General features: G+C 43.1%; 1 protein-coding gene across 1 annotated transcript; it reads left to right on the top strand.

The window, feature by feature from the left end:
* Nucleotides 1-271: 271 nt before the first annotated feature.
* Nucleotides 272-5,885, top strand: cox7a2l (cytochrome c oxidase subunit 7A2 like). The gene is made up of 3 exons (XM_066696789.1): nucleotides 272-435; nucleotides 4,254-4,388; nucleotides 4,641-5,885. Exons 1-3 carry the CDS (start codon nucleotides 364-366, stop codon nucleotides 4,779-4,781), a joined length of 348 nt encoding a protein of 115 aa, XP_066552886.1. The 5' UTR covers nucleotides 272-363; the 3' UTR covers nucleotides 4,782-5,885.
* The last annotated feature ends 7,037 nt before the right edge of the window (nucleotides 5,886-12,922 follow it).

The following is a 12,922-nucleotide window of genomic DNA, read 5'->3' as shown; positions in this document are numbered from 1 at the left end:
GTGTGTGTGTGTGTGTGTGTGTGTATATATATATATATATATATATATATATATATATATATATATATATATATATATATATATATATATATATCATTACTCCTTTATCATTACTACTTTACTTTTTTAATTACCAAAACCCACCTTAGTGTGTGTGTGTGTATATATATATGTATGTGTTGTTTTTTAAGATAATTATGAAACTGAGAATGTGATCATCTTTCCAATCAGGCATTGTAAAGCCAGCCTACTACGTCACTGCTGCGCGACGAAATCCGGGGTCCGTCCTTTTGCCACTCGGTTGCCGGTGGAAGTGTGCGGTGCACAGCTAGTCACCTATTTACCGGACAATAAAAGTGTAAAATGTATTACAAATTCAGCGGATTTACACAGAGACTGACGGGATCGGCGCCGACGACCGCCTACAGCCCCCAGGTAAGACCAGCAGCGGCACAGAGACGACAGACACGGGGTTTCAAGGGTGACCTTCAGCGCAGGTTGTCAGCGGGACACTACCGGTGTCCCATACCATTACAAATGCATCTTCCACACTCGGCGTATTTTTATTGTTATTATTGTTATTATTATTGTTAAGGACAGATGCATGTGTGGCTTGATATACCGGAGCTAAGACCGGTCTCAAACATGCCCTATGCCATGCTCCATCCAGACCCACACACTATTCAGGTGCCTCCTGCATGTTGTGATTTGTGAAATACACTTCCATTTCAGGATTTCTGTTTTCCTTTATTCGAAGTACAGTTAGCCATGATTTGTATCTTATCTCTAATCATCTAGAACAGGGCTTCCCAACCCTCGTCCTGGATGACACCCTGCCCTGCTCGTTTTTCTTCCAAGTGAGCTCTCAATTACTTAATTGATTAATTGGATCCTTAATCTGCTTAGATTTGACTTTTTAAATTTTGTAATGAGTTGGTTCTTAAGTTATCTATACAATTATATACTTAACTGTGAACCCCCTACTGTTTAAAGAACTCTGATTTAGGACATTATTAGTCCAATTAATGGTTCAATTAAGTAATTTAGAACTCGGTTGGAATAAAAACCAGCAGGGTAGGGGCTCCTTCAGGACAGGTTTGAAAACCACTGATCTAGACAACTGAAATAAATGAGTTAATGTATAGTACTTATCCATATGGGATTAAGCTGTTTGCTGTTGGTACTTTTAGTATTAATAATTAGTGTATATTAATATGAAGTGTATATCCCCTGACGCATTACAGTCTAGACTATTTTGATTCAGCTTCAGTGTTTTGTTTGCACGGATAACAGACGTTTTTTATCTCACAGTTGAAGAACATTAGTGCCACTTAATTCAGCCCATTAAAACATTCAATTAAAACTGCTGCCCTACTCCTACTCAAATATCTCCTATTTCTTGTCTGGGTTGGAAAGCTGGACAGTTGTCACTCCTGAATCTCACTGTGGTAAAAGCAGCCATTCATTTGAGTGAATGGATGAATCGATCAAATTAGATTTTAACGAGACTAATTACACTCCTGCCAATAAATCCACAGCAAATGACACGGATGGGATTTCACAACCCGTTCGTATTGTTGGGAATATGTTGACCTTCTCCACAATAGCCTACCCTTCCTGACCAGCTGGAGTAAGACCTTGAAAGACAGTGTAGTAGATATACAGGCCTTTATAGATTTGATAACGAGCAAGTTTGGTTAGTTTGCTAAAGCACCCGTAGCACCTAGTGAAGCTCATTACACATTGTGGAGCAATAGGACACAGTTGCAACAAAGGAAATCAGATTTGTCAGGGAGTAAGTGTGTCTGACACGAGGGAGGGGGGGGAGGCTGAAGGCTATATTTGTGTTTCCCTGATTGCATAGATTTAAGTCCAACCAGTGATTCAGCTTTCAGCTCGTTCCCCTGTCTTACAAATAGTGCTTGACGGGAGCTGGGGAGTATTGCAAACTGAACCGAGTTGCGTTTGGCAAGGTGACCCTGGCTACTGTCAGAGAGGGACTGGGAGCTGGCAGGTACAGGAGGCATAATAGTGCCGTCGAGCTGAGACGGTGTCCTAAAAACCAGCCTTCCCTTCACAGCCATCCTCTGCCTGCCAAGGACACTTGTAATGGGGGAACTTTCAGATATTCAATGACATTTCAAGGAATTGTTCTCGTGTAACAAAAGTTAGCACAAAATACTTTATATACAGTGAGGGGAAAAAAGTATTTGATCCCCTGCTGATTTTGTACGCTTGCCCACTGACAAAGTGATCAGTCTATATTTTTAATGGTAGGTGTATTTTAACAGTGAGAGACAGAATAACAACAAAAAATCCAGAAAAATGCATTTCAAAAAAGTTATAAATTGATTTGCATGTTAATGAGGGAAATAAGTATTTGACCCCTTCGACTTAGTACTTGGTGGCAAAACCCTTGTTGGCAATCACAGAGGTCAGACGTTTCTTGTAGTTGGCCACCAGGTTCGCACACATCTCAGGAGGGATTTTGTCCCACTCCTCTTTGCAGATCCTCTCCAAGTCATTAAGGTTTCGAGGCTGACGTTTGGCAACCCGAACCTTCAGCTCCCTCCACAGATTTTCTATGGGATTAAGGTCTGGAGACTGGCTAGGCCACTCCAGGACCTTAATGTGCTTCTTCTTGAGCCACTCCTTTGTTGCCTTGGCTGTGTGTTTTGGGTCATTGTCATGCTGGAATACCCATCCACGACCCATTTTCAATGCCCTGGCTGAGGGAAGGAGGTTCTCACCCAAGATTTAACGGTACATGGCCCCGTCCATCGTCCCTTTGATGCGGTGCAGTTGTCCTGTCCCCTTAGCAGAAAAACACCCCCAAAGCATAATGTTTCCACCTCCATGTTTGACGGTGGGGATGGTGTTCTTGGGGTCATTCCTCCTCCTCCAAACACGGCGAGTTGAGTTGATGCCAAAGAGCTCGATTTTGGTCTCATCTGACCACAAACCTTTTACCCAGTTCTCCTCTGAATCATTCAGATGTTGGCAAACTTCAGACGGACCTGTACATGTGCTTTCTTGAGCAGGGGGACCTTGCGGGCGCTGCAGGATTTCAGTCCTTCACGGCGTAGTGTGTTACCAATTGTTTTCTTGGTGACTATGGTCCCAGCTGCCTTGAGATCATTAACAAGATCCTCCCGTGTAGTTCTGGGCTGATTCCTCACCGTTCTCATGATCATTGAAACTCCACGAGGTGAGATCTTGCATGGAGCCCCAGACTGAGGGAGACTGACAGTTATTTTGTGTTTCTTCCAATTGAATAATCGCACCAACTGTTGTCACCTTCTCACCAAGCTGCTTGGCGATGGTCTTGTAGCCCATTCCAGCCTTGTGTAGGTCTACAATCTTGTCCCTGACATCCTTGGACAGCTCTTTGGTCTTGGCCATGGTGGACAGTTTGGAATCTGATTGATTGATTGCTTCTGTGGACAGGTGTCTTTTATACAGGTAACGAGCTGAGACTCTCTTAGAGGGAGTGCTCCTAATCTCAGCTCGTTACCTGTATAAAAGACACCTGGGAGCCAGAAATCTTGCTGATTGATAGGGGATCAAATACTTATTTCACTCATTAACATGCAAATCAATTTATAAGTTTTTTGAAATGTGTTTTTCTGTATTTGTTTGTTGTTATTCTGTCTCTCACTGTTAAAATACACCTACCATTAAAATTATAGACTGATCATTTCTTTGTCAGTGGGCAAACGTACAAAATCAGCAGGGGATCAAATACTTTTTTCCCTCACTGTATGAGACACGGAAAAGAGAAGCTGTAGATCGAAGCAACTAGAAACATCGTGGGGAGGCATTCAGCTATCAGTGGATCAATATGGGTTGATCTATATATATATATATATATATATATATATATATATAACCAGAACCAATAATCACGTTTTGCTGTGGGATTTAAAGTTATTCTACTTGCGTAACATTTTGCATAACCTACGTCAGCAGTGAGATGTTATTCACAGGTTGGCATCTAACATGAATCGCAAGTGAAACGATATGTCTGACAACCCTCTGATGAGTGAGCGGAGGCCCTAATCTGCCGATCGTAAGCACAGGCGGTCTGTCATTGTCCACAGCGTGTCGTAGCTCTAACCTCTGCAGACAGATGTGTGTGGTATGTGAGCATTACAATATCACTGTTCCGGCACCACGGTCCGGCAGGGCCCGTGGCCGGGGACTCGCAGTGGCTTCTGAGCCCTTACTGAGCATGCAGGGCACTGTTTCCACAGGGACTGAGACCGGGCGTCCCCGCTGAGCCCCCGACCATGATCTTCGCCACCCCGACCAAAGTGGTGTCCCAGGCGGGAGAGGCTGCCCAGTATTTAGGCATCAACAAAGTGCCCGACTTGCAGAGGCTGTTTCAGGTACGCTCTTTTCTTTCTGAGGTGTTTGAGGCCATCCGCAAACCCGAAGACCCCTGCGGATTGCCTTTACCCGATCTATAATGCACAAACTGCTTTAGACCGCACACCGGCTAAGTTAAATGAGAAATAATTAAATTAATAATTGACTAGGTGAATACAAGGACAGGCGATGTCTGCTAATTGCCAGGTGAACATGTTGCTGTGGAAGCAGGTGAGCCGCTGTGTGCTGACGTGCCGTTTCCCCCCACTCAGATATCCGACGGCGTGCCAGTGCACCTGAAGCGGGGCGTCCCAGACAAGCTGCTGTACCGGACCACCATGGCGCTGACGATCGGGGGGACGCTGTACTGCCTGGTCGCGCTCTACATGGCCGCCCAGCCGCGCAAAAAGTGAACCCAGCCTCCCGGCACCTGCCCCTCACCTTGTGTTAATAATAATAAATAGATATAATTATTATAAGATTAAAACGATGACTTTGTAAAGGAAATGCTGTCAACCTGGACGACCTCAATTCAGTGCTCAGCCCTGGCTGTTATTTACACCCCCACCCCCACTCAGCGATTCGGCTTTCTCACGGCTTTCCCCAGTTTCATTTCAATAAGGAATCTTTCCCAAGGCCTTTGGTCACCTCTCCGTGGTCGCACACTCATAACTACATAATCTCTCACTTCTGTGAAAGAGGGGATGGTAGGAGACCTTACCTTTCACTCAGAACGGTCCAAAAGGGATCTCGATTGTCTGCATGTACAGTAATGTGTGTGTGTGTGTGTGTGTGTTTGAAAGGGGGTGTCTAAGGAAAATAAATCACATGATGGTTCTAACCAGCCCTGAATTGTGCAGGGCATGAGGTCCGATAGTGTGACTACATTGTCTACAGACTTTCTCTCGTCTTTGCCGGGTAACGCACAGATGATCACTTTGAGTAGAGGTGGGTTTCTCCTGTGGGTTCTTGGCACTGTCTGCCGGTGCCAGTCTGTGTGTGGGGGCCAACGCGCAGCGGGTCGTGTGTTTGAAGGGACCGCTTGTACAACAAACGCCAAAGGAAACAGAGTCTGATGCTTCACCGCTTGTGTTCAGTCGTTCTGATGTTAGGAGTGCTTTTCAATCTGTGAATGCTTAAGGACCATTAAGAGTGACATTCAGAAAGTTAGACTACCAGCATCTTGTGTGGGCGCAGCTTCAGTGAGATACAGAAGTTGCCGTCCTGCTTTCCTGCTCTTGTAACGCCTCAAACGACTCGCCTGTGAGCTTCGCAGAGGCCGCTCTCCGCATGTCCAAATCAGTGTGCTGTTACTCAGCTTTGTGATTTAAATAGGACTCTGTAAATCGCCGCCACTGATTCTTCACAACAGTCGAACGCCACTCGTACTGTGAAAGGTTCAACCGGCTGATCTGGGTTTCTAGGGAACAGACGGGTGTGGAGCTATACTGCGACCAGAGCGCAGCAGGGGTCTTGTAATTATTCTTGGGGAAAATAAATGTATTTTATTTGTAAAAGCTCCGTTGTTTGTGTTTTTGTTTTTTTTTCTCAGATGTATAGTGCATGATTTGCGAGTGTTTCATGTTTAAGAAAGTAAGCCATTATTGAACAGGAAACCATTCAGTCTATTAATTAGGCAATGCAGTGAGTGTTTATTGTACTAGAACAATGCACTCCCTGGCAGACTGAGGGGTTATGATTCATGCGTCTGATCTGAATGTGATTTGAAGCCTCCAGGTTTATGACCGATCACCGAGGTGGTTCATCAACCAAACTATACTCCCCTTGAACTCGGTATAAATATATTCTTGCGATAGAAGACCCATCATTTCAGCCGAAGGCCCCGAACAGGTTCCCTTTAAGTAATCGGGACATTTATGTAGCTATGCATTCAATAAAACCTCTGTGCTGCTATTTATTTTCCCAGCATATAGTATAGAAAATTTTATTAGTTTTTGCTATACAAACACTTCTAACTTCTAATCTCTGGGGGATTTTTCAAATTCAATTGAGGTGAAATGGGGAAAAAATACATAAAACGAGGCAGTTGGTCACAATAATAGGTCGGGTTATTTGAACCAAGTTCGAGTCTGAAGAATACTAATTTAGAAAAGGTCAAGAGTGAGGGCCGATGCAGTTTAGATTAAATAACTAATTTCACGATCGATATCGTCCCATAAGACCCAGCTTTATTAGTGTTTCTCCTTCAGCAGCCCATACAGGAGGCAGAAGATATTAACCGCTCTGCCGTTGAGCGATTCTGGAAGAACGCAATCTCAAAAATGATACAAATATGTATGTTCCTGCTACACTGAAAGAAAGCAACACTTGGAATTGGCAGTTGGTTCCAGCTGACCAGGAGTTCAAAGAGATGCGATGCTGGGGGAGAGTCTAACGATCGGACGTCTGAAACGACTTCTGCTAAGAAGTGGCAAAGAGCAGAAAATGGACTCAAGCCGTGGAAACGAGTACGATGTGTTTGTTGATGCTTTCCGGGAGAGCTACAGAGGCTGCGATGGGCATTCATAAATAGTTAATGCATTTAAACACACTTCATTTAGTCAAGGTTGCGAGGCCGATCAACAATGTATAATGGCATGTTGATACAGCATAAACTCATCGTGCAAAAAAATAATTAAATGGCAGTATGGTGTAAAGACACTCAATGAGCCCCTGCTTTCAATTTACCAGCCTCTTCTGAGTTATCGTTTTATATAAAACCTAAAAAAACAGCAAGAGACGCAGACGGCAGCGTTGCCTGAAAACAGCATTGTTCTCATGGCAACAACTCTATCGCATTAGTCAAGGTCTTGTGTGTTTCAGAGCAGAGGACGGGCAGCCAGTCGCACAATACCAACTAAAGAGTTCAATTAATACAACAGCCTTTTACTCTGCATCACACACACACACGAAGGTATCGACACCCTCTATAACATGAACAACACTGGTAATGAGCTATATTGTTACTTTCCAACATGTGGAATATATTGTACTATATCAATGATTCAAGGGAATCAACCAGAACGACACATTTCTCAAATTTTAAATGTATTTATTTAATTTTAAATGTATTAGTTTATATGATCAGCACCCTAGTTTCCAGTACTTTGTTGCCCCCTCCCAACAGTGTTTTTAGTTTAGTTCTGTTGCTGCCTCCGGGGTGCCTGCTCTCTCGCTCTCACACACACATATATTTATATACAATGTTTGTACACTTAAGTACTCCATAATAAAAAGAAGCAATCTGTGTGTAAGTAGTTACATTGTAAGTGTTTGTGGTTTTACGTGAACAATAGTTTTTTATTGCTGTGCTGTCAGGACACAAAAAGCAGACCTTGCCATTTCACATTTCAATGGCAATTGCCATTTCAAGCTTTGATGAAAAAGCAGAGGGAATGATTCATCATGCCCGAGTTTACAATCAATGCCAGAGCACAGAATTAATCTAGTAAATAATTATTCATTTTGTACTCCTTTCTTTGGCTTTGAATCCATTGCTATGAACTGCTTGTGTTGGCCATCAACCATGCTGAAAAAGCCTTGTCAAGGTTCTGTTATTATAAAGAACTGAAATGCCAAGTTCCCACAAAGTGTCGCCCATTAATGAGCGAGAATGGCAATCAATCATTCGGTGAGTTAATAGTTACACTTCGTCCAATCCATAAGAAGTTATTTGCTTCAGTCTACAAAAAAACAAATACAGCATTAATTTGGACAACAAAGAAAACAGATTATTGATTGTATTCTTTTCTATAATTTTGCTTCAATGCTACTTGCAAGACTTAGACTCTTGATTTTTAAATCTTCTCAGTTGTCCAGGGGTCACGAATCAAAACAAATAAACATACGCATATGTTCTGAAAGTTTTCTTCTTAATATGAATTTAAAAAAACGAATAAAATCAGAGGATTGAAAGGAAACCTCACATGTATTTTGAATCGCAGACCTGATGTGATAAAACCCCGAGAGCACATAGTGTCAAGTCTCCCGGGGGGGTGCATCCTCCATCTCTCGTCCCTGTGAAGTCCCGGCACCTTTCATTATCACTCCATTTTACTCCATGCAAACTCTACAGCATCTGCTAGGAGATGGAGAGATTAGGCCGCATCAAACACTGCGTTCTTCAGAGGCGGGCTGACAGATTGCTTCTATAGCACTGACAATGCAGCTCAGTGCTTTTACACCTGCTTTCCCCAGAATCTCTCTTTCAATCTCGGTGACAGCGTGTCCTACAGCTGAGAGACAGACACCCATGATCTGGGAGTGATGCACAGTCCCTGGGGCTTCAACAGAATCCGCAGCACGGATATGACTTTGTACCCCTTGCACTTCACATGTTGCGAGCGTGTTATATTATCTTGAGTTGTTTTATTTTCTCCAGGGTCTGTGCTGCCCCAGAATACATTTTCTCCCCTGTAATTTAGACAACACTCAGAGCACTTTTCTCATTCTGCCAAGATTCACGTTTTCGTCTCAAATTGCAGCTCAGCGGCTGATCTGCGTGGATTCGGGTCAAAGACGGGCTCGGTGCCAAATGGCTTCCTGCGTGTAATGAAACCAATCAAATGAGCAGAAGAAACACTTTGCGTTGCCCTGTCAGCCCCACTGTACAGCGCTGTGCCTCGGGGACGTCTAAAAGGATAGGTCACCCACATGGTTCACTGGGAAGAGGAAGCTGTTTTACAAGCAATCACACACTAATTTATTTTCATTTCCTCCTGTAGATTTCAATTTGTATTCATTTATGTATTTTTTTTAAGATGTGTGTAACTTCTAAAGAAATAAAGACTGAAATATTAACTGCGTATTCCCAGCGCTAGCACAGGAATATCACCTGAGTATCTGAGTCTAGATTTCTCAAGATACCCAGCTGTCACTCGGGCCAGGTACAATTTGCATTTGCTCAAATTTGAGGGAGTTAAGCTTTCCTGGCCACATCGTTGCGTTAGAGGCTAGACACAGTAAGCAGCACACAAAGTCATTCCATATTGTTCAAAACAACTGCAACCCGTGAAGCCAACAGGTCTTCAGCCAATCTGTCAGAAACCAGTTCTAGCAAGACTGAAAGAATGAAGGGTTATGTTGTTGTGGTTGTTGTTTTTCTCCCTTTGATATTTGCAACAAAGCCTCCAAGTCCTCGCCAGTCTCACTGAATAAACACGCCCACACAAGCACTGCTGTGTACCGCCTGGCAGCACACGCTTTCTGAGCTACAGTGTGCGGGTCCAGTTCAAGTTGAAGAGCATCAGTCGCCGGCACAAAGAGACCTCCTCCGGATCCACACAGCTAAACCACTCCTGCCAGCGTTCGGCCCTGCAGTCCCACGTTAATAGCCTGCTCTCAATTCTTGTATTCATTTAGTAAAAAAAAAAAGGGCAGGATAAAACAAGGACCCCCTTCAGAACAGGATGCCATCCAGCTCAATTCGAACGGGCTTTGTGTTTGTCGTTGCTCTCGGGATCGTGAGTGGCCGTTGAGTGCTCATCTGGCGGGGACTGAAATATCGAAATGTTATTTCACTCTGGCAGAGATTCATATGAAATCATCCCCCCTGAGGAATATTCAGGTCATCTCCATGGTTTGTAGTAACGAGAGCTGGTGGAGGAGAGGAAAGCCCCGGAGGCTTCAGACACAGCAGCCCTCACACTCTCAATGGACAACAGAAGAAGAATCAAAGCTTTCAAAATACACCTAATATCTACTGCAAGAGCCATGAATGAATATGTGTGGCCCCTTTCAGAAGCTGGAGTCACAGTGGGGCAACCAAACCAAGACATATTGGATCACGACTTGTTTATTTATTAGGCCCCTTCTTGCATTCATTAGGTGTAGAGAACAATCCATGCTTTTCTGGATGGTAAATCAATAGGTAATGCATTAACACAAGCCATCTGGGATCCTTCAGCGAGTTTCGGGTAAGAAACTGTCTGTCTTTAAGGCATGAAGTCAGCTGGGGAGTCTGAACACACGTCTCACACTAAACACACAGTAACAGACTGGGAGTGGGGGGGGAATACACAATGTACAGCGGTGAATCAGTACAGCACAGACAGGCCAGCGATTAATCACAAGCAAGTGAATTAGGTAATAAATGGCAATTAAAAGAATAATGAAGCCAGACTTTCTTATTAAGTATACTTTGCCCTTGGCTTGGCTCAATTTGAATGATAATTTCTGTACCAATTGGAATGCACTGCTTATTTTCTCCTCCTGAGCTGCCCAATACGATCTCCCTGCAGAATCAAGCATTTCGCTCAAAGCAATGATCGAAATTAAATCCGGAGTGAGTTTTTAACTACATTGCATGCAACTCATAGGCACACTGGAGGATTCTGGGAAATGTGAAGCCTTAAAAATGATGTTGCTGCCCTATAAAGCTCCATGCGCCACAGAGGGGGATTTAATTCGCTACACTCATGAAGCATTTTAAGAAGACACGCCAGAGGAAAATAATTCACATATTGATGGCAAGTTTGGATTTGAATTGATGGCAATATAAGATTACAATAAGGACATAAGAACATAAGAAAGTTGACAAACGAAGAGGAGGCCATTCGCCCCATCGTGCTCGTTTGGTGTCCATTAATAACTCAGTGATCAAGGATCCTATCCAGTCTGTTTTTGAATGTTCCCAAATTGTCTCTTCAGCCACATCGCTGGGGAGTTTGTTCAGATTGTGACGCCTCTCTGTGTGAAGAAGTGTCTCCTGTTTTCTGTCTTGAATGCCTTGAAGCCCAATTTCCATTTGTGTCCCCGGGTGCGTGTGTCCCTGCTGATCTGGAAAAGCTCCTCTGGTTTGATGTGGTCGATGCCTTTCATGATGTTGAAGACTTGGATCCTCTGTTCCAGGGTGAGAAGGTTCAGTTCCTCAGTCTCTCAGTAGGACATTCCCTTCAGACCTGGAATAAGTCTGGTTGCTCTCCTCTGAACTGCCTCTAGAGCAGCGATATCTTTCTTGAAGTGTGGAGCCCAGAACTGTCCACAGTATCCAGATGAGCTCTAACTAGTGCATTGTACAGTCTGAACATCACTGCCCTTGTTCTCAACTCTACACTTTTGACAATAACATTGTGTTTGCCTTTTTTATTGCTTCCCCACATTGTTTGGATGGAGAAAGTGAGGAGTCCACATAGACTCCTAGGTCTTTCTCATGTGTTACTTAATCTAGATCTGTACCTCCCATAGTGTAATTATAGTGGACATTTTTGTTACCTGCATGTAATACCTTGCACTTGTCCACATTGAATTTCATCTGCCAGGTGTCGGCCCACAACTGAATATTATCTAAGTCCCTTTGAATAGCCTGTGCTGCCGAGATTGTATCTGCTGAGCCACCTATTTTAGTATCATCTGCAAATTTGACAAGTTTGCTAACTATCCCAGAGTCCAGATCATTAATATAGATTAGAAAAAGCACAGGCCCTAGTACTGATCCCTGTGGAACTCCACTAACAACCTCACTCCAGTTAGAAGCGACTCCTCTAATCGACACCCTCTGTTTCCTAGACATCAACCAGTTCATAATCCATCTACTTACATTACCCTGAATGCCTACAGCTTCCAATTTGAGGATCAGTCTTTGGTGTGGAATCTTATCAAAAGCTTTTTGGAAATCTAAGTATATCATATCATATGCTTTCACATGATCTACAGCTGCAGTTGCATGTTCAAAACATCCTAATAAATTAGTAAGACATGATCTGCCTCGTCTAAACCCATGTTGACTATCTCTAAGAATATGGGTTTCATTAAGATATTTTCTGTCTAATCATTTTCTCCAACATTTTACAGGTGATGTAGGTGAGACTGATTGGTCTGTAATTTCCTGGCTCAGTTTTGTCCTCTTTCTTGTGGATTAGTTTGACATTTGCTGTCTTCCAGTCAGTCGGCACATCCCCTGTTCTAAGTGTCTTTTGGAATATTTGAGTTAGCGGCCTATAAATAATTTCCCTTGTTGGAAATATCCCATCTGGCCCAGGTGATTTGTTTGTTTTTAATTCTGCTGGTCCCTTTAGTACCTCCTCCTCATTTATCCTGATCTCTCTTAGGGTTTGACTGGACTGATTGTTAACCTGTGGCATGTCATCTGTTTTTTCTTTTGTAAAAACTTCTATGAAATACTCATTTAGAACATTTGACACATCTTGTTCATTTTCCAAGATACTTCCATTTTTGTCCTTTATCTGTTTCACTTCCTCCTTTATTGTCCTCTTGCTGTTGTAGTATTGAAAAGCTGTTTGCATTAGTTTTAGCTCCAAGAGCTGTTTCTTTCTATTTCCCTCTTTGCTTTCCTGATCCCTTTCTTAAGATCTCTTTGCAGTTCAACATGTGCATTTTGTGTAATCTCTATCCCTTTTGTATGCGCTATACAACATTCTCTATTAAACCATTTGGGCCACTGTTTTTTGGTCCTCAATTTGCTAAGTTATGGTACAAATTTCTCCTGAGCCTCAAATAGTATATTCTTAAAATATACCCATCCATTTTCACCTGAATCTGTATCCAGTGTGCTCCAGTCTACCTCTTCAAACCTTGAAGGTATGAGGCGGCACTT

Source organism: Amia ocellicauda, chromosome 23 (genome assembly GCF_036373705.1).
Source record: "Amia ocellicauda isolate fAmiCal2 chromosome 23, fAmiCal2.hap1, whole genome shotgun sequence".
NCBI lineage: Eukaryota > Metazoa > Chordata > Actinopteri > Amiiformes > Amiidae > Amia > Amia ocellicauda.
Note: the sequence above shows the minus strand (reverse complement) of the source record. Positions and strands in the feature narration are given on the sequence as shown.

Bases quoted from the DNA above. Each gene is read 5' to 3' on its own strand.
- cox7a2l (XM_066696789.1), top strand. From the start codon at position 364: ATGTATTACAAATTCAGCGGATTTACACAGAGACTGACGGGATCGGCG. The intron at 436-4,253 runs GTAAGACCAGCA...CTGTTTCCACAG, and splicing joins CGACCGCCTACAGCCCCCAG to GGACTGAGACCGGGCGTCCC. The intron at 4,389-4,640 runs GTACGCTCTTTT...CCCCCCACTCAG, and splicing joins ACTTGCAGAGGCTGTTTCAG to ATATCCGACGGCGTGCCAGT.